Here is a 24,864-nt window from a genome sequence, read left to right on the forward strand (position 1 = left end):
GTAGATACATGTGTATCATGTAGATATTTTGAAACCTTAGCAGCTATTATTATTATTATTATTGTTATTTGACTTTACTGGTGTCCAATGTCAGTGACTGTAAGGCAGGGAAATCTTAGCTGTAAGTTCAAGTAAATGGATTAATGGTGACTCATTTCTCTAATTAAGCTAGACCAGAGTCTAGGCAAACGTTTAACTCAAGGGTTAAATGGTAAACATTTAGGTTTTACAGGATATAAGGTTTCTGTCTCGGCTACTCAGCTCTGTGTTTGCAGTGTGAAAGCAATCATGGACAATATGTAAATGAATGGTCATAGCTGTGCTCCAGTAAGATTTTATTTTTGGACACTGAAATTTGAATGTTACATAGTTTCCATGCATCGTGAAATAGTTTTCTTTTTATTTTCTTTCACCGTTAAAAATATAAAAACCATTCTTAGCTTAGGTAGCAAAAACCAAGTATTCATTCTTTTTCTGGAAGGGCTGATAGAACAGTACACAACAGCAAAGAATCAAATCCTTGGCTTTTGCATTTCAAAAGTCTAAATGCTGGTGTAACAGAAAACTTGGAGGATCGTGTGACTAGTCACAACTAAGTTTCCCAATCATGACCCCACTTCCCTTCTCCATCAAAACACTAGATAAAAATTACTTGGACAGACAGAGGGGGAAATTGAGGGGAGGGGTAAAGAGAGAAACCTAAAGAGTTTGGACACTGCTGGGTTACTGAGGAGGACCCTGTCACCCTGGGCCATGCCCCAGGTTGGTAGTCAGGGGAGATGGGGATTATGAACTCTCTGGAGAGGTTGGAGATTCTTCCCTCCACCCAAGGATGCTCCCAGAAATTTAGCTATAACCCCAAGAAAAGAGGTACCTCAAACTGGTGGAAATTAAGTTTCAGTGCCCTCCAATCTTCAGAATTGAGGCTCTAAACAGAAATTAATTGTTACAAAAAATAAACTTATATTTCTTGTACTCTTAAAATTATGGACTTTACGTAGGCACTCAGTTAGTTCTAGCACTCTCAAAACTCATTTTAGCCTCTGAAGATACCACCATGAGGTATCATCTTGTATCTGCAAGGCCCTAAGCAGTTACCTGGTTTGCCTCACGGTAGAAATAACTTTTAATAGTTTTATAAAATTCTTCTTTCCATTTTGAAATTCTGGCTGTTCTTTAGGGTATTTCTTTCCTTCAAAGGCTTATCTATAAACTTAATGGTAAGGCACACATTGGAGAATAACAACTTTCTTATAAGAGAAGCTAATATGAAGCATAGTGCATTTGAAAGTCTAATCTTTGGCACAGTAAGTAAAATCTCTCCTGGATCCCAGGGGGCCCTAGATGCCCACAAGTCAAATTTACATACCAGAAAATTCCAAGGGCCATGAGCATAGACATGGCTTATGGAAACCCTGAAAGCTATCTTTCAGGGAGTATGACTCCTCCCAAACAGATATTTCCATGAATTTTACATTTTCAATGCATTTCAAGTTTTCAAGATTGATGTTATGATTGGGTTTAAAAGAAGAATATCTGAATAAGGGTGATATCTTGTTCTTTTTTTCTTTTCTTAAGCTCGATTGTTCTAACTTTCTCTTTCGTGAGTATCTGGTAACCATTTTTTCCCAGTTGTTGCATAAATGTATTTCTAGACATATATTACATCTGCCTTTCAAGTAAATTACTTACTAGAACATACTGAAGATGCTGTACAAATACCTGGGTTTCTTTCTGCCCACTGAACCAGCTTGTTTGAAGGTCATTTTTCATTATGTTTTATAGCAGGTTGTAGTGCCCCAGAAAAAAGATTTGTAGGTTTTATTCCTCAGCTATTTTCTTTCTTATCTTCCATTGGATTTCCCAGTTCAGCATTCTTAAATGCTGTTTCTCTCACACATACAAACGTATATATTACTGGGCCTTATAGAATCTGCATAAACCTGCAATATGGACAGCTTGGCTTATGAGTAGTTTTTTCTGAAAGTCATCATTAGCAAGTGAAATTGTTCCATCATTCAGGAAGAATTATCAATCTATATATCCAACTGCAAAGAAAGGGGGGATTCAAACAATTGCTAACACATCCCCCATTTTCCCACTTCATTAAAATCATCTAATTTAAAATTAAGAATATATTACATTTTTTACTTTTTTGAGATTTGAGAAAGTTGTCAACATAAAGCAATGTGTATTTCACTTTTAATGTTAGAAACAAGTTTTGATTACGTATGGCCACATTTTATATAAAGTACTCTAGTCCTCTTTGTTTTCCCAGGATCTAGAAGAGTGCCTGGAGCATAACAGGTGTTCCATACATTTCTGCTAAATGGAATAATTGTTTTAAAGCACATTGTTTTATTGTTGTTATTTGACCATTTTAGGTTAAAAAATTTGACACCAATTTTACATATGTGCAACAGTCAGAATTCTACTTGGAGCCAAACATTAAGTATGTATTTCAAGTGAGATGTCAAGAAACAGGTAAAAGGTACTGGCAGCCCTGGAGTTCACCTTTTTTTCATAAAACACCTGAAACAGGTGAGTGCATTTATATAGTTTATTCTCTTATGCTTTTTTTTTGACCTGTGTCTCTTTACTAAGTATATATATAATTTTTCTCCTTGACTTCTACCAAAATTGGCAAAACTACCCTATGGGGCAGATGGTAACATTTAAATTGTCATTTAACTTTTATTTTATTAAGGCTGACTACAATTTATATAATTTTTCTCAAACATTCCTGAGCATAAAAACTACCTGGGGTGCCTGTTTAAGATGCATGTTCACCATCACTGCTCCCAGAGGGTCTGATTCCATGGGTAGTGGGGAATTCTTACAAATATCCTGGGCATATACTTTTTAAAAAGGTAACCATGAATAGACAGTCATTCATAAAATACTCATTTAGCGTCTACTACATGCCCGGCACTTGCTAGGTGCTTACAGACCTCAGTGAGCAAAGGAGACAAAGGTCTGCCTTTGAGAACTTTCATTCTAGACCAGACAGACAATAAAAATCAACCACGATAATTACATAAAGATATAGGTAACAGCAGTAAGAACCAAACGTGACAGCTGAGGTTTGAATTGCCTCACAATTGAAAAAGTAAAATGATAATAGTTTCTGTAACACTTTCGTTAATCGACTTGTTTGATGATGGGGTTTGTTGGCCAAACTTTCCCAATAATTAAAGGTTTATTTATGAAGAAACATAGGCCAGGTAATAATGCCTCCTCCATACAGGACTTTGCTGTGTTATTCTCTGAATTTCTTGTGTGTATATTTCTGAATTGATTCATCTCAATACAACGTGTTTTCAAAATTCTGCCCGGCAAGGAAGACGGCAAGACAAATCCTGAAGCAGTTGTGGCTTGTCCTGCAGCCTCAGCGTTCTTCCCTAATGCTTTCCAGCCCTGGAGCGTGCCTTTCTTTGGCCTATATAAACCTCGTCTCACAAAGGAACCAAACCAGCTCCTCTATAGTAAGATTTCAATGACTTAGACTTCTTCTCTTTTCCTTCCTTAGAGTATTTAGACTTTAAAAAAAAAAAAAAAAAGTGTTCCTCGGTGAGCAAGTCTTCGCAGATCTACCCCTAAAGTCCGAGGAAAGTGGCTGACATACCCAGTTTCTCAGAAGGAACGTTTGATAGGAACTTACACACAGAAGCTGTGTCCTGAGCTGCTGTGAGACAGGACGGCGGGTGGCACCAATTAGCCCTCAAACCCAGGGCTTCTCTGCCTAGGGAAGAAATGCGTGGGACAGTTAAAGTGGGCCCCTCGGAGAAGGGTAAGAATGCTAAGTGAAGGGCAGGATTTACTGTAATGGTAGATAAAGTAGAAATCTAGAGGCATTCCTGAAACAGGGGTTAATCAGCACATTAGCGTCCAAGATGGAGTTGTTTTAATTTCCACATAAAGCTCTATACTAAAAAAAAGAAAAAGAAAATCAATTCCCTGACTATCAGGCGTTAGCAAACACACAGGGCAAGTTTCTCCAGGTTATAGACCCATATTATTCTGTCCTGGTATAACAGCAAGAAGCCAATTAAGTGACTGAATCCCAGCAAGACTTCAGGCTAATAAATAATAATAGCTGACATTTATCGGATGCTTACTAGGTGTTCGGCACTGTGATAGCATTTTACTTATGAATTGTCCTTAATTTATCACTACAGCTCTCTCAAGGGAGTGTAATTGTTGTTCCAACTGTGCAGACGAAGGCAGTGAGGCCCAAGCAGTCTTGCCAAGCATGACAGGCTGGTGAACGGTTGAACCAGGGCCTAACTATGGGAGTCCACCACCCATGTTATTTATAGCTCTGCTAGTCTGAGAATGAAACCAGGAAACTCTAGGAGTCTTGGGATAGGCTACAGAAGGAAGGTGCGATCTGAGATGAGGATCTAGGTGGGAAGGTGGCCTTGCCCAAAGCAGGACCACCACAGGCAATTCATAATGTGTTTTCCCATCTGATCCTGGTGCTGGGCACTCACTCACAGTGCAGATTGCTGAGCCTCTTGTCAAGTGATAATTCTTCAGTGAAATACAAGAACCACTGCTCTAGTGACCAGACACACCCTTTAAGAGGTTATCAAGGATAACACAGGGTGTGGGCAGGAAATGTGAACAGAAAGGGTGTATCTGTTTGCCCAAGCCACTGCCTTAGTAGCAGTGGTTTAGGGGGCAGAAAAAGGGGGACATGTGAGAATCACAGGCCATTGTCTCTAGTACAGTCTGGTCACTTCTCTGCTTCCTTTTCCTCTTTCTCCTGAGTCACTGACCACACCAGCCCACCTGGGCAGCACGGGATCCCCAGAAGCACAGGGTGGGGCTGTTGCCCCAGTTAACTCTCGCATCGCACATGACCCTCTTCTGCCTGGACCCTGCCCTGGCTCTCGATGGGAAGTTTCAGCTGAGATTCTGAGAACCACTGAGAGCCGCTGAAGTTGGAGCCTCTAACCCAGCAACCTTGACAGCCACTGCAATACTGGGGTCTCTCAGCAGTGCAGAAAAAGCCCCAAAGGGGAAAAGATAATTTGTCAGTGTAGAAAACCAACAGTGAAACTGTATAAGTCAGTTCTCTAAATTTGCTGCTACTGACATAAAAAAACAACAACTAGGCAGGAGTGTTTTCCCATTCTGCACTGTAATCCAAGTCCCGTTGTAGTGAAGAAAAGCTACCACAGGTTCTATAATACCTTTAATGCCGAGTTAAAGGCCTGAGGGAAGGGCAGTAACATTAATTGATGACTAATTAACTTGCTTGAATTGCTACTTGCCCTAGAAAAGTTTCCCAGAGAAATCATATTAATTCTTTTTTTGACAATTTCCCAGAGGAAGGCAAGTATGAGCAAGATATTAAACAACATTTGACTTTGTTCTCACAAAACTGTACAATTACTGCATTACCAATGATTTCTGAAGGTTCTCATTAATTTTTCAGGACTTTTAATGACTAAAAGAGAAAAAAACAAGTATTATGTTGATGGAACTAAATGTAGGTGATATTAAATATAATGCAAATTAGATGGTGACACACAGAATGTATTTTCCAAAAATTCTGTTATTTGTAATTACATAATGTCACAAACTTGGTAGCTTAAAACAACAGAAATCCAAAATCAGTATCGCTGGGGTAAAATCAAGGTGTCAGTGGGGCTGTGTTCCTTCTGGAGGCTCCGGGACAGAATCAGTTTTGTTGCCTTTTGCAGGCTCTCAAAGCTGTCCGTGTGTCTTGGCTCAGGGCTCCATCCTCCATCTTCAGTCAGAAGCGTAGCAACTTCCAATGTCTCTGATTCTCACCCTCCTGCCTCTTTCTTACAAAGACCCTTGTGATTTTATTGGATCCACCCATAAAATCTAGGATAATCAACCCATCTTAAGTCCCTTTCGCCATGTAAGGTAACTGAGTAGGAAAAACAAACACAGTTTCTCCTACCACACAGTATTTTTACAACACAGATCCCTTCTGTGACCTTGGGTCACCAAAATGTGTGTGGGGATTTCTCTCCACCAAATTCTGTGGCGGATTTGTCAGTGGACACCAGCTGGGTGTCCTCTAATTCAATTCAATTCTGACACTATCTGCGTGGAAATAGTGTCACATCCCACAGGTTGAGGGCTCGGCCTCACAAGTCTGCTCCCCACTTCAGACGTTAATCTCAAGTAAGAGGTTGTCACTTACACATTGACCAATTGGCTATAAATTGTGGTTTCCACAACCTTTTCCTCAGGTTCAATTAATTTGCTCAGACAGCTCACAAAGCTTTACTTGTTAATTATACAGGATATCGCAAAGGACACAGATGAAGAGATGTACAGGGCAAGATGTGGGGAAAGAGGTATGGAAGTTCCATGCTGTGTCCAAGCATGCCACCCTCCAAAATCCTCCACATGTTCAGCTATCTGAACCCAGTCTTTTTGGGTTTTTAGGGAGACTTCATTATGTAGGCATGATTGATTACATCATTGGCCATTGGTGATTAACTTAACCTTCAGCCCCTCTTCTGAATGTTGGGGGGTGGGCAGGCTGAAAAGTCCTAACCCTCTAATCTCGCCCTGGTCTTTCCTGGGAACGCCCCCATCCTAAAGCCATCCAGGGATTGCCAGCCACCAGCCAACTCATTAGCATACCAAAAGACACTTGTCACTTTGGAGATTCCAAGGATTTTAGGAGTTAGTTGCCAGGAAACAGGATGAAGACCAAATATATATTTCACAATATCACGGTAACCTATTCACAGGGATTAGGACATCTTCTGGAGGCCATTATTTGTCCTACCACATCTCCCCACCTCCCAACCACCACCAACAATTGCAATTTTTACTAGTCAGGGTGATCAGGTGTAAGCAAAAGGCATCAAATCTGGTGATCTCAAGCAGAAAGGGAATTACTGGAGAGGTAGCTGAAGATCAGCAGAAAGGCTGGTGAAATGGGCGTGATGGGCATTAGCAGTGACAGCAGGAGCCAGAGCCACAGCCCAAATCATAGCCCAGGGAGAATCTGGTGAGGACCCTGCAGCCGGCACTGTGATCACTGCTGCTAACTGCCTGTGCCCAGACAGCCCACTGGTGCTGCTGTCACTAGATCCTAGATACAGCCACTACGCTCTCACTGGATTCTAAATGGTGTCCTAGAGCTGTGTGTCACCCCATCCACGTTCAAAGTCTAGGAGTCGGGGAGTGGGGGCGGTGGCATCTGCTTGGCTAGGCTTAGGCCATTTGCTTGTAGCCCGACCTGCCTCTTATTTTTTTAGTGTTAAAGGAAAAAAACCCAAACTCTATAAAATAATTTAAAGAGGTTTATTCTGAGCCAAATATATGTGACCACTGACTGGCCAAGGAATCCACAGATCCAAGAAGCCTTGAGTAAGTGGTTCCAAGGTGGCTTGGTTACAGTTTGGTTTTATGCATTTTAGGGAAATAGGGCAAATCATAAATCAATACATGGAAGTTATATTTTGTTTTGGCCTGAAAAGGCACGACATCTCAAAGGGGTGGGGCTTATAGGTGGATTCAGAGATTCTTTGATTTGTAATGAATGGGTTAAAGAAATAAGGCTTTGTCTAAAGACTTGGAGTCAGTAGAAAGGGATACTTGAGTTAAGATAGGGCGTCTGTTGATCAGAGACCAGGCCACAATATACTCAAAGTGATCTGCTAAGCAAATTGATGACTTGCAGGCATGATTTAGCCTTTTCCTTCAATGGCCTTAGGTCTTGTTTGCAATTAGTCTAAACTCCAAAAAGGAGGAAGTATAATGAAGCATGTCCAACCTCTCTTCTCTTCATGACCAGGAGCTCAGTTTTAAGTTTTTTCTGGGGTCGCCTTAGCCAAAGGGGGATCCATTCAGTTCGAAGGGGTAGAAAGAGGCTTAAGATTTTATTTTCAGTATACATTAGGATGCCCACAAAGAAGTATGTCCTAGTGCTGGACTACTAAAAAATGACAAATGTCCTCTAGATTATTCAGACTCAGGAACATGGGCATGCTATGTTTGAGAGCAGGGTTGTACCTTTGAAGAATCTTTGACCACTGGGTAAATTTGGAAGCTGCCGCCCATTCTTGCATTTGGAGTTTTGCTACATTTTGACATCAGACCCTCATCTCTATGTGGTCTGTGTCACTTAAGAAAATTTCCTGGATGGCTGCTGCTCTTTGCCTTTTCCTCCTCTTATTCTTTTTTTTTTTTTTTTTTTTGAGACTGAGTCTCACTCTGTTGCCTGGGCTACAGTGCTGTGGCATCAGCCTAGCTCACAACAACCTCAAACTCCTGGGCTCAAGCAATCGTCCTACCTTAGCCTCCCAAGTAGCTGGGACTACAGGCATGCGCCACCATGCCTGGCTAATTTTTCTATATATATGTAAAATTTTTTTTTAGCTGTCCATATAATTTCTTTCTATTTTTAGTAGAGATGGGGTCTTGCTCTTTCTCAGGCTGGTCTTGAACTCCTGAGTTCAAACAATCTGCCCGCCTCAGCCTCGCAGAGTACTAGGATTACAAGCATGAGCCACCGCACCAGGCCTTATTCTTTTCTTTTTTTTTTTTACCATATAATTGCCATTTGTACATTTCTTACTTTCTTCTCCCTGCATACCAAGTATCTACATCCTGGGAATATAAGAATGAAGATTGTTAAATGAAGACAATGACAGATTCATAAATTTGGAAAGGAGAGCTTGATTTCTTATAAAGGATTACAGCCTGTAGGTGGCCTTTCCAACAGGCCAGGAAACAGAGCGCCCAGCTAGAAGCCAGAAACTCGTGCTTTGAGGGAGGGACAATGGGAACAGGAATTTATGCTGAGCAGAGTAGCCAAATATATATATTTAACAAGCAAATATATATATTTAACAAGGAGGAGTCAACATTTATGAAAGGAGAAATATGCACATGGTCAATTAAGCTTTATGTCCCTTTATGGGCTCCGTGTTCAGAAAATGACAGTCCTCTGATGTCAAAAGGTAAAGCAGAGGGTATAAAAATCTTCTGTGCAGGTGCTTGTACACTAGTTAAAACCACTTCAGGCTTGGTGGTCTCTTATCAGGAAAGAACGCTAGTCTGGATCATGGAAACTGGCCTCTGTCTAGCCTGTAGGGAAAAAAGCCTGATGGCCATTAGTCATGGAGGAGTATAACAAGGCTTGTCTGACCCCCCATCCACTCACGGCTGAGAACTCGGTTTTAAGGTTTCTCTGGGGTCCCCTTGGCTGGAGAGGGGGGACATCAGTTTAGCTGGGGGACAGGGGGACTTAGGATTTTATTTTAGTTCACAGGATAATCCCTTGACTATGTCTGTGTACAACCTCCTTAACATGCACCAATGACACTGTAATCCACTAACTGGTTCATTGTTGAACTTGTTTTTCAAGGTGTGGTGATGAGTTTGTTCTGACACATCATCAACCCTGCCCTGGGCTTCTGGTGCCTATTTGATATGTGTGGCCCTTGTCTTTGCTTTGCTGATTGACATGGGTCAGGGTCAGATCCTTGCCCTTGGCCTGATAATGTTGAATTCCAACCACAGAGCTAAACTGACCTGGCCTGGGGAGACAGCACTTAAATGTGGTCAAACAGCTGAATTATTAAAAGAAGGAGATTAGAAAGAGAGAAAACAAAAGGGGATGTTTATGTTTTAAGAAAATAGAATGGGGGTGGGGAAGGAATTCTAATAATTTAAAAAACTCACCCTTTGTTTCCTTTAATACTGACTCCTCTTTCTTAAATATCTAGAACCTTCTGAAAGAAAGGTCCAGAAAAGTCCATGTGTCACCTCTGATCAAGCCTTTATGATTTAGGCCTTGGTTAGGATGGCCTTGACACCAAGACTGGCAAGGGCAAAAGTAGATAAAGAAAACTTAGAGATGTAATATCCTTTGCCCAGTAATTCACTTGTAGAAATCTAGCCTTAGGAAATAATCAGAGATATGGAAAGGAAATTTGTGTACAATGATATTTACCCAAAAGGTATTTATAATAGTAACAATTTGGAATCATCTAAAAGTCCAACAATAGCAAAAACTAACGCTTATTAAGGTTTTTTGTGTGTGTAAAACATGGTACTGAGTGCTTGATATGAACTACCTCATCAAACCCCATGAGCAAAGCACTGCTATTATCTAATTTATCTAAGCAACTTGTGTAGGGCTGAGCAACTACAACTGTGGAGCTAGGACTTAGACTGAGTTTCGTTTGAGTCCACAGCTGGTGTTTCAAACAACCAAGCTATACAGTTTCTCCAATGATTGAGTAGATACAGTAAAACATGATGAAATATTAAACAGTTATAGTATGATATTTTGAACAATTTTTCATAAAATAAGGAAATGTTCATTATATACTATTGAATGAAAAAGATAAGACACAATATTTATTAAAGAGTATGATCTCCACTAAGGTACAGATATACACAAAAGACTGTCAGCCCAGGGGAGGTGGCTCACACCTGTCATCTCAACACTTTGGGAGGCTTAGGCAGGAGGAGCGCTTGAGCCCAGGAGTTCGAGACCAGCCTGGACAACAAAGTAAGACCCGTCTCTACAAAAAATAAGAAAAATTAGCTGGCATGGTGGCATGTACCTGTAGTGCCAACTACTTGGGAGGGGAGGCTGAGGCAGGAGGATCCCTTGAGCCCAGGAGTTTGAGGCTGCAGTAAGCTAAGATGGTGCTACTGCACTCCAGCCTGTGTGACAAAGCAAGACCTTGTCTCAACAACAACAACAAAAGGACTATTAACATATATAAAAAATTATTGTTTCTAGTTTGTGAACAAATATAAAATTGTATTTTCATCTCCATGCTCTTCTATACTTTCCAAGCATCCTGTAATTAGTATGTATTGCTTGTATAATCAAGGAAAATAGTTGGTTTTAAGAAAAAAATAACTCTAGGCTGGAAAATTCAAAGAATCAGTGCTAAATGGGTTAGCCCAGTCATAGCCCATCATGGTGGAGTCTGGAGCCCTGCAAGGCCAGGCAGCTCTAACACCATGGCCAGCCCGGGGAGGAGCAATGTGAACTCTCATCGTGGGAGAGGCTGCTTGCAGGGCTGATTGTGCTACCCCTCCCTGAGCCATCCTGCTGTAGAAGTGAGGTTATTGATTAATAAGACCAGTTACCAGCACAAACTACATGTCAGAACTGGATGGGAATTTCCACTCTTCAGCCTCTATGTAGGCAACTTTGAGCAAGTTATTTACCCTTTCTATGCCTTTGTTTCCACATCCATATAATGAGGACAATAGTATTATCTACATGATTGTTTCATTGTGAGAATTCAATGAGAGAAAACATGTAAAGTCTAGTATGTTACCTGCAACATAATTAATGCTCATTAAATTATCACTTAAAAAGGATAACAAAATACACTTTGTCCCATGGGAGATGTATAGAGCAGAGCTGAGGTGATTTCGCATCATGCTTAGGAAACAGATGGAATACATTATAACTAAAACCATGCCTTTTAGAGCAGATTTGGTTAAATTAGCTTGGTATTCTGTGGGTCAAAGAATGTGGTTATGTTATGCTTTAAGTTTTGTCCAAGTATACAAAACCAGATTTCTTGTTTGAAATCATTCTAAATTCCCTACAAATACATTGTCTTCTGTAAGGCTAACTCTAAAGTACAATGTCAGTGTGTATAAGTTATATAAAAATGCTTCCCAAATTAGAGATGATTTGGGTTTTTTGAAAATATTCAACTATGTCCTGAGAGAGTAATAGGCATAATTTAACATTCTGTTGCAGAGACAGAATTGTCCCGTTATGGACATAACACCACAGATATTAAATAAATAATGAAAATATTATGCAGTTTTTCTAGCACATTAGGCAATGTATTGGTGATTAGAGCTCATATAAACAATATTTTTCAGTCAAAAAGGCTCTGGGTGTGTGTATCATTCTGTGTTTATGAATGCTTTTCTGTTAAATTACTTGAAAGTACTATAAAATACTAATAGCAGGTGGATTAAGGGGATAGGATTAGAGATGGTTTTTTTTTTCTTCTACTTCTTAAAATTTTTTCTGTATTATAATTACTGCTTGTATAATGACAAATGTTAAGTATGAATTTGGAAGAAATGACCTAGCCTCTTGGTGGCAGTATGCCACGAAGGATATAATCTCCATGGCTTCATTTCAGTCCTTTGCTTACAAATTTTGTGATTGGCTTGATTTCTTCTCTGACAATTTTGTTTATAAATTGTCTTCAGATATCTGATCCTTTGGAAAATTACCCTGTGATAATTAAGCACCTCTTTTAAATAACTTTAATTTAATTTAATTTAATGCGCCTGGTTGATTTGAAACTATGATAACAAATAGACTCTAAAGGAAGATTGTATTTATTCCCTATTAGGGCTAATAGTCAGATAGGAAATTATTTTTATATGATGTAAATTAATAACTGAACAAAGTTTCAGTGCCAAATAATCACCTGTCATTTATACAACAGAATTACATTAACCTGTACTAAAAGCCAAGAGCACCATATATTACTTTTAAATTAAAAATGCAAATTTTAAAATAAAAATAATAAAAGTAAAATAAAAACAACAGAAGTAAAACAAAAATAATATAGCAACAATTGCTATTACATAAACCCATGGTTTTGCCAAATTGAAAGTTGTGTTATATTTTAATGTAATATTTTTATTCTTAAAATTTTTAAATAATGTAGATGCAATCTCCTGCTTGAGCTCCCTGAGAATGAACATTGGCCTATAAAATACTAATTCAGGTGAACAAACCTGACGGTTGGCCATTAGGAGGCGTAACCTCGCTGTCTCAGAGTTTGATGGCACCACATACTCAGGGAGCAAAATGCTAGGTGCTCACAGCGGGCTGGAGAAAGAATTCTCACACCAGGAGTAGAATAATTTTAGGAAAGAAAGTTTGTTTTACTTTCTCGAGAAAGAGAGAAAAAGAGAGGGAGGCCGTGGCACTGAAGAAGAGGTAGAGGGTACTGCTGGGCAGCTGAGGACAGTTGCTTCGTGATTTTTCCCCCCCTCTCTTCAGCAGACTGATAACAGAAGCGGCAGCAAAGAAGTTGCAGGAGCTGTTTACTTATTTATTTTTTTCCTCTATGGGGCCGAGTTTATCTGAGTCCTTGGAATCCGGGGCTGACCAGAGCTGAAGTGGGGAGTTTGTCCCCCCACTGTCTGCTTAGGGCTCTTCAAGGCTGAGAAAGAACTCTGCGTGATAACAAGTTAGGCCACATATGTGTTAATTAAAACAAAACAAAGGGGGTAGTTGTGTTGTGAGTTTCCTTTTCAAGGGGGCAATTATGTGCTGTGAGTTTATTTCTCTTATTTTCTGTTAGACAGTTTATTTTTCTCTGTTAGATAGGTTGTTAGTAAGACCACCTTTCACAAAAGAAACTTAGTGAAGCACTGAGAAGCCAAAAGGAATTTTTGATTTGTCACAATTCCCAGTGAAACATTTTCTTCTGCTGTAGAGAAGCCAGAATAAAAATATAGGAAAGAACTTTTGGCTTTTCTGATGTTTTCATCTTCTAAAATCCCCTACCTATTGTTCTTAGAAAACTGTCCTTCAATCAAACCTGTGCCTGCACCCAATCAGCCTTTTTAAAAAATTTCCAAAGACCCATAGGAACCTTCTCATTGGAAATATATGGTATGTTTCTCAAAGAGAGTTGCATGGGCCACATTGCTCATTATACAAGCCTTTGATATCTTGGTGACAGTTAAGGATGCTTCAAGTTGTGATTTCTTTCTGGCCCCAAAAGCAATTTTAAAAAAAAGAATTTGAGCACTGAAATCAGAATGACTGAATAAATAGGGCTTGAGGCACTCTCAGGGATGCAGAGCTTAGAACCATCTTCAGAAATGTCCTCCATCAGCTGGGAGAATTGTGCTTTTAATGTCACCTCTGGCATCTTCTAATTATCAGGAGGGAGGAGATGGGCGAGGCTGCACCAGGACTCTTTTGAATTCAGACTAAAAGAAATTAGATGCCAAGGCTGCTCGCTCCACCCTGGGCAGAAGCTGTCATTAGCGGTGTCCTGACAGCCTTTATCACGAGACAGTGCTGGCCAGAACCCTTGAGAATATGAAAGGAGCAGAGAGAAGTCATTCACGACATTCACCCCTGTGTTATAACCTCAAAGCGTCTGCTAATCAAAGTCCCAAACATTGTGCAAAGGCAACAGTGACACATCTTGGAGACTCTTAAAGAAACCTAAACATTATTGAATCATCTATTGGAAGGAATCAAGTAGAGACCAGTTATTGTGTATTTTTCTGGCTCGGTGAAATAAAGCTCCTTGGTATTTGTTGCCTAGAAGCCTCATGAAATTAGTGGACACACCTTGAAGTTTTACAAACCCTAGGTAGTTTTTAATTGTCCTTGCAGTGTTTCCTCCTTTGAGATTTACCCAACTGAATAAAAAGAAGAAGACACACAATCGAAGGCCATTGTTTTTATTCCGTCTTTCAAGCCTATTAAAGTTACTGGTTTACTTTAATCATCTCTAAACAAGGGAAGAAACTCTCTTAGAAAATTGGGCAACCTGAGTTCAAAATGTGAGAAACTGACACTCTTTTCTTTTTAAGTTTCCCAGGTGGCACCAAAATCATTCCAACATGATAGTCAGAGTCAGAATTCTGGGCTTCTAATTGCTTCCATCTTTAAAGAACGCCTTACTCCTGGTAAGAAAATATCACTCAGGCTTTTGGAGTAGTCTTTAGTAATTGCCCATTTTAATGCTCCAGACTGAAAAATCACATCAGGCAAAAGTTTCTGGCTAATAAGATATGCCAGACTAGGCGAGGTGGCTCATGCCTTTAATCCTAGCACTCTCGGAGGCCGAAGTGGGAGGATCACTTGAGCTCAGGAGTTTGAGACCAGCCTGAGCAAGAGCGAGGCCCCATCTCTACTAAAAACAGAAAAATTCACCAGGCATGGTGGCACCTGCCTGTAGTCCCAATTACTTGGGAGGCTGAGGTAGGAGGATCACTTGAGCCCAGGAGTCTGAGGTTGCAGTGAGCTATGATGGCACCACTGCACTCTAGCTGAGGCGACAGAGCAAGACTTTGACTCAAAAAAAAAAAAATTAAAAAAAAAAAAAATAAAGATATGCCATATGCTTTCCCTAGGAAAATAATTGACATAGTACAAAGATCTGCTTAAAACTGAATTTAATAAGTGGTTAGGTAGACGTTGCCAGCTTTTGCAATGTGTTGTATACATGTTCATTTTAATAGTTTCTGGGGCTCAAGACCCAAAACCTTCTTTCTAAAAAAATATTATCTATTATCTAATACCATGTGCTAGGAGTTTTATATACATCATCTTCCTCAATCTTCAAAACAACCTGGTTAGATAAGTGCTATGTATCTATTTTATAACTGAGAAAACTGAAGCTCAGAGAGGTTGAGGAACTTGTTCGAGATCACACAGCTGCTAAGTGACAGCGTAAAATTCAAATCCTCTTGTTTCAAAATCCTGAAGGCTGTGTTCTTTCTCTTATACAAACCTATTTTATTTGTTAGTGTGACTGTTAGTCTATTGATGAGCATACCTAAATGTTCTAAGCTTAAAAAATATTAATTAAAAAAATTTTTTTGAGATAGAGACTCACTCTGTCACCTAGACTGGAATACAGTGGCACCATCATAGCTCACTATAACCTTGAACTCTTGGGCTCAAATAATCCTCCTGCCTCAGCCTCCTGAGTAGCTAAGACTACAGTTGTTCACCACTATGCCTGGCTCATTTTGTAATTTTTTTTAGAGATGGGGTCTTGCTGTATTGCCCAGGCTAATCTCAAAGTCCTGGCCTCAAGTGATCCTCCTGCCTTGGCCTCCCAAAGTGCTGGGATTACAGGTGTGAGCCACCATGCCTGACCTTCTAAAGATATTAGATCAGGTTGTACAATGGGCAATTATGACTCTAACTAGAAATTTCAAATTGAGAAACTTTAGACAACTGGTAAACCATTTATCTCCTTGCATAGAAATCTGGCAGGAATAGTATAAGAACTTTTGCAGGTTTTATTGATATTCTTTGCACTTTCATTCATTTATTCAACAAATATTCATTAAGCAACTGCTATGTGCTAGGCGCTGTTCTGTGTGCTGCAGCATCGGCAGTGAAACCAATGAGCAAAGACCCTGTCTTCGTGGAGATTCCATTTTAGATAGACAGGGGAGAAAAGCAATAAACAAAACAACAAGGAAAGTCAGGCAGTGGTTAAGTGTTATAAAAAACAAGAAGCAAGGTAAGGGCACTCTGAATTTGTAGCTGTACATCAATTATGAGCCAAGGGCTTAGGTTCAGTACAAATCCCAAATTACAGATGCCTGCACAGACCTGCACCTTGATACTCCTGTGAAAAGTGTGGAGGCTGGAACTCACCACAGCTCTCTTAGATAAGTAGTATTATCTCTATTTTACAGAAGAGAAAACCTGAGTCTCGCCAAGTTCATAATTATGCCCCAAGGTCACAGAGCTGATATGTGGCAGAGTACGAGTCAAACCCAAGTATCTCAAGCTGTGCTCTTGGTTGCATTGTTCTACTGCTTAGAACCCTTCGCCTAGCACCATGATAACTTGGGGGCTCCTTATCCTCTTCCAGGCACTAATGCCCAAGGCTGTGTGGCAGCCAGTGCCCCCTATTAGTTGCTTGACATTTTCAGCAATAGCTCTGTAGCCCTAGGAAAACATAATTCTATATCCCATTGGGACTTTGGAGTGACCTAGAGCTACACAGGGCCCTGTCTGCCAATTAGCCTGGACACCCTCAAGTGTAGGTTAGGCATAGCTGGGAAATAACTAAGGTGGGGCTAAGACAGTGTTGGCCACATGGTAAGTATCCAATAAACGTTCGCCAAAGGGAGGGAGGGACTGAAGAAGGAGGATTGAAGGAAATCAATACCCAGCATGGCTCTAGAACAAATTCCAGTATGATAAGTTATGTCTCAACTATCTTCTGTATTTGAAAATAGGGTTTCTCAAGTACCAGGGAGAAAACATGATAAGCCTAGTGGGTAATACATATTCAATAAATTATATAAATTATTTGAAGATTTCAGGAGATTAATTCAACTTCAAAATGCAAGAAAGGCATTGGTTTTTGTTTTGGTTTTTGTTTTTGAGACAGAGTCTCACTCTCTTGCCTGGGCTAGGGTGCCATGGCGTCAGCCTACCTCACAGCAACCTCAAACTCCTGGGCTCAAGCAATCCTTCTGCCTCAGCCTCCCAAGTAGCTGGGACTACAGGCATGCGCCACCATGCCTGGCTAATTTTTTCTATTTTTAGTTGTTTGGCTAATTTCTTTCTATTTTTAGTAGAGACAGGGTCTCGCTTTTGCTCAGGCTGGTCTTGAACTCCTGAGCTCAAGCAATCCTCTCTCCTTGGCCTCTCAGAGTGCTAGGATTACAGGCGTGAGCCACCACTCCCGGGTGGCATTGGTTTTATAATAAGTATGAATGCAAGATATATGGCAATTTTGATTTCTTTCTTATAACATATATTATTCTAAGTAGAGTGACTGTCCTTTTTTGGCAGAAAAAAAGATTCATGAATAATGAATTTTGAAGAATGATGACAAATTACACGTAAATTCTGTTTCACACAAAAGGTTAAAAAATATGCATGCACAAGCTGACCACATTTGCCAGAGATGCACTTCTAGGAACCCACTGACTACATGTATATACATGTAGTCATTGATATACATATATACATTGCTACATGTATATACATGTAGCACAATTTTCTCAAACAAAAAGTTGATTCCTGTGTTAATCAGGCAGTTTGGAAGAGCAGTCACTTTACAGCCCAAGGTAAAGGTTAATTTTGCTTCCCCCTTCCCATTTTCTTTGAGACCTTTGCTTTGAGCAGAATAGAGAGAATGATCATTGTAGCATCACATGAACACTAATGCTTAGTTAAAATTATTTTTCTTTCCTTTTATTAGACAACAGGCAAGACATTGGACTTTTGTCAGGAATGGTCATCTTTGCTGTTACATTGTCAATTCTTTCTTTGGTTGGGATATTTAATAGATCGCTCCGAACCGGGTAGGTTTTTGTAAAATTTCTGTTTTCTGATTAAGACCATATGTGTGTGTGTGTGTGTGTGTGTGTGTGTGTTTGCGAACCATCAAAACATAGTCATTTCAGTTATTTACTAGAAAAATCCATCAACCTTTTTATTTGGAAAAAGGAAAATAAAAGGAATAAATGTTTAATGAGTACCTACCCATGCCAAGCTTTTTACAAATGTCATTCATTTAATCCTGAAAGTGACAGTGCCAGAAAAGCTCCATGGCCTATTTTACACGTGACTTAAATGAGGCTCAGAGAGTAAGTCCTCCAGCCCACGGCCACTGAGCACTAAGCCAGGAGTCCCGACTCAGCTGGTGGGAAAGCCCACGTTCTCTCCGTTACTACAGAGCCTTTTCCATTGTGCCTCAATTTATCTGCAGTGCCTGGTTCTTTAGAGTGGTTACATCATAATCTGCCTTGAATTCTACACAAACAAACCAGCTGAATCAATGGAAAGAGAAATGTGGCAATGTTTGAATGTGTCACTTTGTTACCAACTGTGTTGGTGTTTTAGCATCCAGCCCTGAAGCCCTGCTGCCTGGCCTCTTTCAATTAGTTCTTTTTTTTCTTCCCCCATCAATATGATATTAGCAAAGATTTATGCCTATTTATTGAAAATGAGATTTTGAGGAAAGCGAAGCCTTTGATTGTAAATTTTACTAGATGCATTGAGTATTTCTAATCCGTTAACAGACTAGAGTTGTTTGATGTAGCAGTCTCCCAGTATATCCAATTATTCACAATTTGGACACTTTGGAATGTTCTTTGCCAAATTGGCACTGAGTTTCTCTTTCTTGCCATCACTTGCTTCATGAGATAATCTTTCTTTTAAATTTATAATCAAAATGCAGTAGAAGGATTTTAAATGAGCTATTCTAAATAAAGTATGCTAATGATTTCTTATCTATGTAGGCTTTTTCCTTAGAACTTAATATTTTAAAATTTAAATTACACCTTAGTAAACATATTCCTAATATCCTTGAGAGGTTGGCAAATTAATATGAAATTTTATTTTAAGTTGCTTTAAAATATTCTTGATTATAAAGTCCCTTGAAATATCTTAAGGTTCAAACTATTACCCATAAAAAATATTAATACTTGTGTTATGATCCAAAGATGTCCTAGTCACTGTGAAATTTTAAATAACATTAAGTTTGGAATTAAGAATAACTTAAAAACTAACTTTTAGTTGGTAATAACAAGTAAGGAAATAGTATACTTCTTGGCTAATTTAATTACTTAAATAATTACTCGTTTTAAAAAAATGAAACAAGAGGTAATTTCTATATATTTATTTTACATATGAACAGATACTGTTATTTAATATAACCATACACTAGTTATAAAAGCCTTACTTCAGAAACAGAACTGGACAAGAGAGGGCATTTCATTTTAAATATAATGAATCCAAGAGTAGGTAAATATCTATAAATATGTTTTTACTGTATCAGCATGCTATGTAAAAACTTTACTACAATAGCATGAATTTACTGATTTGGTCTAATTTTAAATACAGAAAAAGTGTGAATTAGAAAAAAACTGAATCATAAAATATTGTATAAATATATGTGAAGAAATTATTTTTACCTTCAAGTCCAAGGTCAAATTGAGCTAGCAAAATTCACTCAGTCATTTCAGTTGTTACTTAGTAAAAGTCCTTAGAGAACCTATTCAAACACGTAAACAAGTTTTATTTGTTGTTAACAGGCCCATTGTTAACCTGTAAAAATGTGTTTAGTCTCTGTTAAATTCTTGGTACAACCTGTTTGCTCAAATCAGTTTGTACTGTCAGTGCAGAAAGTGCTTTTAAACAACATGGCAGCACTAGGGGGTGGCTTGGGAGAGGCAGTGGGATGGTCACAGCTTCTCCCTCTTTCCATCATCCCACTCCAGTGATGCTTGGTAAGCACACAGTCTCAGTAAAAACCAGTTCTCACTGTGCCACACAGCGGCAAGACAAGTTCTCCAGCCTCCTGCTTCATCCATAGAAAGAAAGTTTGGAGCCACCACTATCATCACAACCTTATTTGGAATCATTAAAAATTCAGAATCAGAGGAGCTCAAGTTATAAGGTTTTATTATATAATATCCTGTTCTTTAATATTCTGTACTTTTGGTCACCTTGGAAAGTTCTACAAAATGTCTCTTAAATTTTTCAAACTTTCCCACACTGACGTCTTCTGCTTTTATAATGGTTTGCTCTACTTAACACGTATGCAGTTTCATTGCCGGGGTGGTTCTCCCACTTATCTTGAATCTAGTGTGAGTGTTTTGAAGTGTCCCTGCTCATTAGAAAGAAGCAGAGCAAGAGAGACCAGAGGAAAATCTGAGAAGATGTTGTTATCAATTTCCCATTTAACTTTAAGTAAGAGATGGGAACCTTAGCTCCTGCATCAGGAAATTTGATTTTTATTTTTTTATTTTTTATTTTTTTTCATGATTAGGAAGTGTTCCAAAAGGGAGATTTGATTTTTATGGCACATCCCATTCCAGTTGACTTCCTAATTCCTCTATGATTGCCTGCACCAATCCTAAAGTAATATGCTTCTTCTAATGTGTCATTTTTGTTTTTTAGAATTAAAAGAAGACTCTTATTGCTAATGCCAAAGTGGCTTCATGAAGATATTCCTAATATGGAAAACAGTAATGTTGTGAAAATGCTACAGGTAACCAAACACCATCAAACAAAAACTGAGTAGCAGTTGAGACCAAGAATGCAGTCTAACGATTAGAGTAGAATTTCCATTTAAATAAATAAATGTGTATATATATTAACATAATTGTATATATGTACGTAGAAACAAGATTGTACATTTCAAACTATTTAAAAAAGAGGAGAGAATGGAGTTAGTGGAAGAAAAGAGAGAAGAAAGAAACAGTGCTATTCAAAAGAGAAAAGTAAAGTAGAAAATTGTGAGCCAGGTGCAAGAGTCACTTGGTGACCAAGCAATTGGTAGCTGTCTTCAGGGACCGAAGGAGGAGGAAAGCAATGCTCAAGGGAATAAGCCTCAAAGACTCAAAGGTGCTTCAGTTTTACATGAAGCGGAGAAGCAGGGGGAGCCCAAGGAGGCCCTCACTTCAGTCTTTAGTCCCAGTGGGATGCAACAAAATTCATGTGAGAGGACTGTGAAAGATGGTGCCACCAGGGGTGGGCCAAGTTTCCATTTTAGCAAAGAGGAGAAGGGCGTGCACCATGAAGACCCTGAGGGCATAGGGGACTTTGCAGGTTGTGAAGGAGGGGAAGGATCTGCCATGTGCCGTCCTGCTACTTTCTGGTCCCTGGGGCTTGGCTGTCAAGGGGCTCAAAACCCAGTCAGTGGAACAAACACACCATCCAAGCATTGCAATGCAGTGATGTAAGTGCAGTGAGAGAAATGAGCCCAAACGTGATGGGAGTGGAGAGGAAACACACTGAAAGATGAGAAGGAGTTGTTCAGAAGAAAGACAACATTCCAAGTCGAGAGGGCAGCATGAGCAAAGGTTCAGGAGTGAGAACAGCATGTTGGGAAGGAAGATGAAGTATTTGAAAAACAAATAAAAGTGGCTCTGTTTGAAGCTCTGGTGAGCCTATGAATCAGCTCTTTCCCCACCCTGATATCATTTGAACAAAGGGTTCTTAGGCGAAAGTAAAAATGTTTTGAAGAGTTTGAAAACCATTGGTTGAAGTCTGAGTTCCTTAACACAAGACCTTCTGTGATCTGATCCTACTCACCATCCCAGCACTATTCCAGCCACTCCTCGTGTCCAGCTTTTTTCAATAAAGTAATTCCCAATATGCTGCTCTTGCTGGACCTGGCAAGTGTCCTGGGGAAGCTGTGTCTGAAGAAAATTCAAATGACACTTCACACTATTTTATTTAAGATCTTCCTCTTTGCCAAACTCCCTTGCTATTCTGGGCTCCTGGAACTAGAGGTGAACCATAGGGTTTCCTTCAAATAAGGTTTTGTTTTCTGCCCAGGAGTCTACGGAGTGGGAGCTTAGGCAGCTCGGGCTGCTCTGACAGAATATCATAGGCTGGGTAGTTGAAACAGCAAACATTTATTTCTCACAGTTCCGGAGGCTGGGAAATTCAAGATCAAGGAGACAGACAATTCGGTTCCTGGTGAGGGCTCTCTTAGGGACGACTACCTATCCACACGGCAGAGAGAAAGACCACTCTCTCCCTTCTCTTCTTCACTAATCCCATTCATGAAGGCTCCACCCTCATCACCTAATTACCTCCCAAAGGCCCCACCTCCAGATAACACTGTCTTGGCTTCAACATATGAGGAGGTGGATGCACACAAAGAGGGGGCTATGATTTTGTCATTGTGTGGGGTGGAAATTATTTGCCCTGAGCGGTAGCCATCAGCTGGAAGGCGTTGAGTCCATGTCTCTTTGAAAAGAGTCATCAGGCTAAAACTTTGATGCACCCTCCCGATCATCACTGACATGTCTGAATTGTGAGTAGCCACAGAGGACATCACTTCACTCTTTAGTCCCAGTGGGATGCAAGAAAACTGTGAATAGCGTACCCCTTTAGAACGTAGCACCAAGCATTTATCACAACCTCATTCTCATAATGTATGCAAAATAGGGTTCTCCCCTCCTTTCTTTTATTTATACCGCAAAATATTTTCTTGTACTTAGGTTCCATAATATTAAGAAATAGTCCAACATATTCCAAAATCCAATTTTTAAAATGCCCTAAAATAATATACAAGTTAATATACAAGATTTGTCTTTCTCCTTAAATCTTTGAAGCCAAGATGTATGCTTAACAAATGGATTATTTTTATTATTCCTTTCCTTCAGTTTCTCATGGGAGAATTTAATAAAGATTTGGAAGCAGAAAGGATAATAAAAGACAAAAGAAGGAAATCACAGGGCAAGATAAACAGTGTGAGAAAAGGGAGGGGGAAGGGAAGTTGAGAGAAAGCAAAATTCTAGTCCTTATTCAGTTACCCAGTTTGGCCCCTTTAAATGACTTTTTTAAAATAAAACAATGTTGTTTTTTTTTTTCCTCCTTAGGAAAAAAGTGAATTTATGAATAATAATTCCAGTGATCAGGTCCTATATGTTGATCCTGTGATTACAGAGATAGAAATCTTTCTCCCAGAACACAAACCCACAGAGTACAAGAAGGAAAAGAATACGGAATCCCTGGACACAAAAGACTACCTGGAAAAATCACTGTTTGCCAGTACTACAGTTGTGTATCTTCCTGATCTCAACACTGGATATAAACCCCAGATTTCAAATTTTCTCCCTGGGGAAAACAATCTCTGCAGTAATGATGAAATGGATTCCTCAACTCTTAAACCACCAGTTGATTCCTTAGACCTGGGGAGGTATCCAAGGTTAAGAAAATGTCCTAATTTTGCTTTTTCTGTCTCAAGTATGAATTCACTAGGCAACACGCTTTTTCTTGAAGGATTAAGCTTCATTTTAAATCCAGGTGAATGCAGTCCTCCTGACATACAGAACTCAATAGAGGGAGAAACCACCACGCTTTTGGAAAACGATTCACCCAATGAAACTGTAACAGAACAGACCCTGCTGCCCGATGAATTCGTCTCCTGTCTGGGGCTCATGAATGAGGAGTTGCCATCTATTAATTCTTATTTTCCACAAAATATTTTGGAAAGCCACTTCAGTAGGATTTCGATCTTGAAAAAGTAGAGCTGTGTGGTCAAAATTAATATGGGAAAGTTACCTTTCAATTGGAAGTTGGATCTTCCCCTCAGTAAAAATTAAATTCTTCCTCATTTTTTAAAATTAGAGAATTAAGATCCAAAGATGGAACATGCTTTGTAGTTATGCACACACACACACACACACACACACACACATGCACACAGCATTATTAGGGATATCACCTGTATCTTTTACAAAGTATCAACTATTTCCTCTTAATTTTCCCTCATTGAAAAACAGAACAATTCTCTCTGTTGTATAAAAAAGAAATAAGTCATACAAAATTTGCAGTAGTAAAATAAATGCTGAAAACAATTCCTTAAAGTCTAAACGTTAGTATTTGCTTGCAAAGGGAGAACCAAATTTAATTCTTCATTTTATCACTTAAAATTCTCTTGACTAGATAAAAATGTAACCCCCAAAAACAAATAAGTAAAGGACAGAATCAGAGGACAATTAATTAGCATGTTTGCTGTATTATTTTGTCCACTACTTTCCATGCAGGTTACGGGATTTGATCTTTCCTTAGTGGGATTCTGGGACAAGAGAGCTGTGAAACAGTGATGTGGGAAATCATGAGGCTGCCATCTTCACTGAAGTGACGAGTGATGACCTTGTCCCCCGGGGCATGGTTGGCATATCATTTATACCATAGTAGGATCCAAGAGAGGCAACAGATGCAGGATCAGTAAGATGTAACTTTTTTTTTGTTATCAACTATGTATTAGATATATGTCAGAAAATTGATAAAACAGGTCTTTGTGCAAATCTGGGATGGCAAATACTTGCTGCACCTGCCACTGTCCGGAATCTCATGTCTCCTGCACGTACCAGTAGCTGCTCCCCACATGCCGTTCTGCTGACTCTATGGTGGTCTCAGGATCCTCTCAGGCAGTGCTCTTGATGGCCACGATCAATAAGGACTGAGACAGGAGATGAACTCTATCTGCCAATAAGGTCAATATTTAAAAGTGGTTGATCTTAAAAATACAAAATGCATATCTTAAGCTGAGAAATGGTACCTAGCAGACTTCTCTATTCCGATGAATATTTATGGTCAAGGAAAAATTTTTCTAATGATTGGAATGGTTTAAAACGGGGTAGCTTACCCATTGAATT

At 39.4% G+C, this 24,864-nt stretch overlaps 1 protein-coding gene across 1 annotated transcript in view; it reads left to right on the forward strand.

Moving 5' to 3' along the window:
- Positions 1-23,730, forward strand: part of IL23R (interleukin 23 receptor) — a 60,946-nt gene extending 37,216 nt beyond the window's left edge. The window contains exons 6-10 of the mRNA XM_069478045.1: positions 2,385-2,541; positions 14,572-14,667; positions 17,940-18,042; positions 20,645-20,735; positions 23,080-23,730. Of these exons, the coding sequence (XP_069334146.1) occupies positions 2,385-2,541; positions 14,572-14,667; positions 17,940-18,042; positions 20,645-20,735; positions 23,080-23,730 (1,098 nt within the window). The remainder of the gene's footprint in view (positions 1-2,384; positions 2,542-14,571; positions 14,668-17,939; positions 18,043-20,644; positions 20,736-23,079) is intronic.
- Positions 23,731-24,864: the final 1,134 nt, after the last annotated feature.

Source organism: Eulemur rufifrons, chromosome 8 (assembly GCF_041146395.1).
Source record: "Eulemur rufifrons isolate Redbay chromosome 8, OSU_ERuf_1, whole genome shotgun sequence".
NCBI classification, from domain to species: Eukaryota; Metazoa; Chordata; class Mammalia; order Primates; family Lemuridae; genus Eulemur; species Eulemur rufifrons.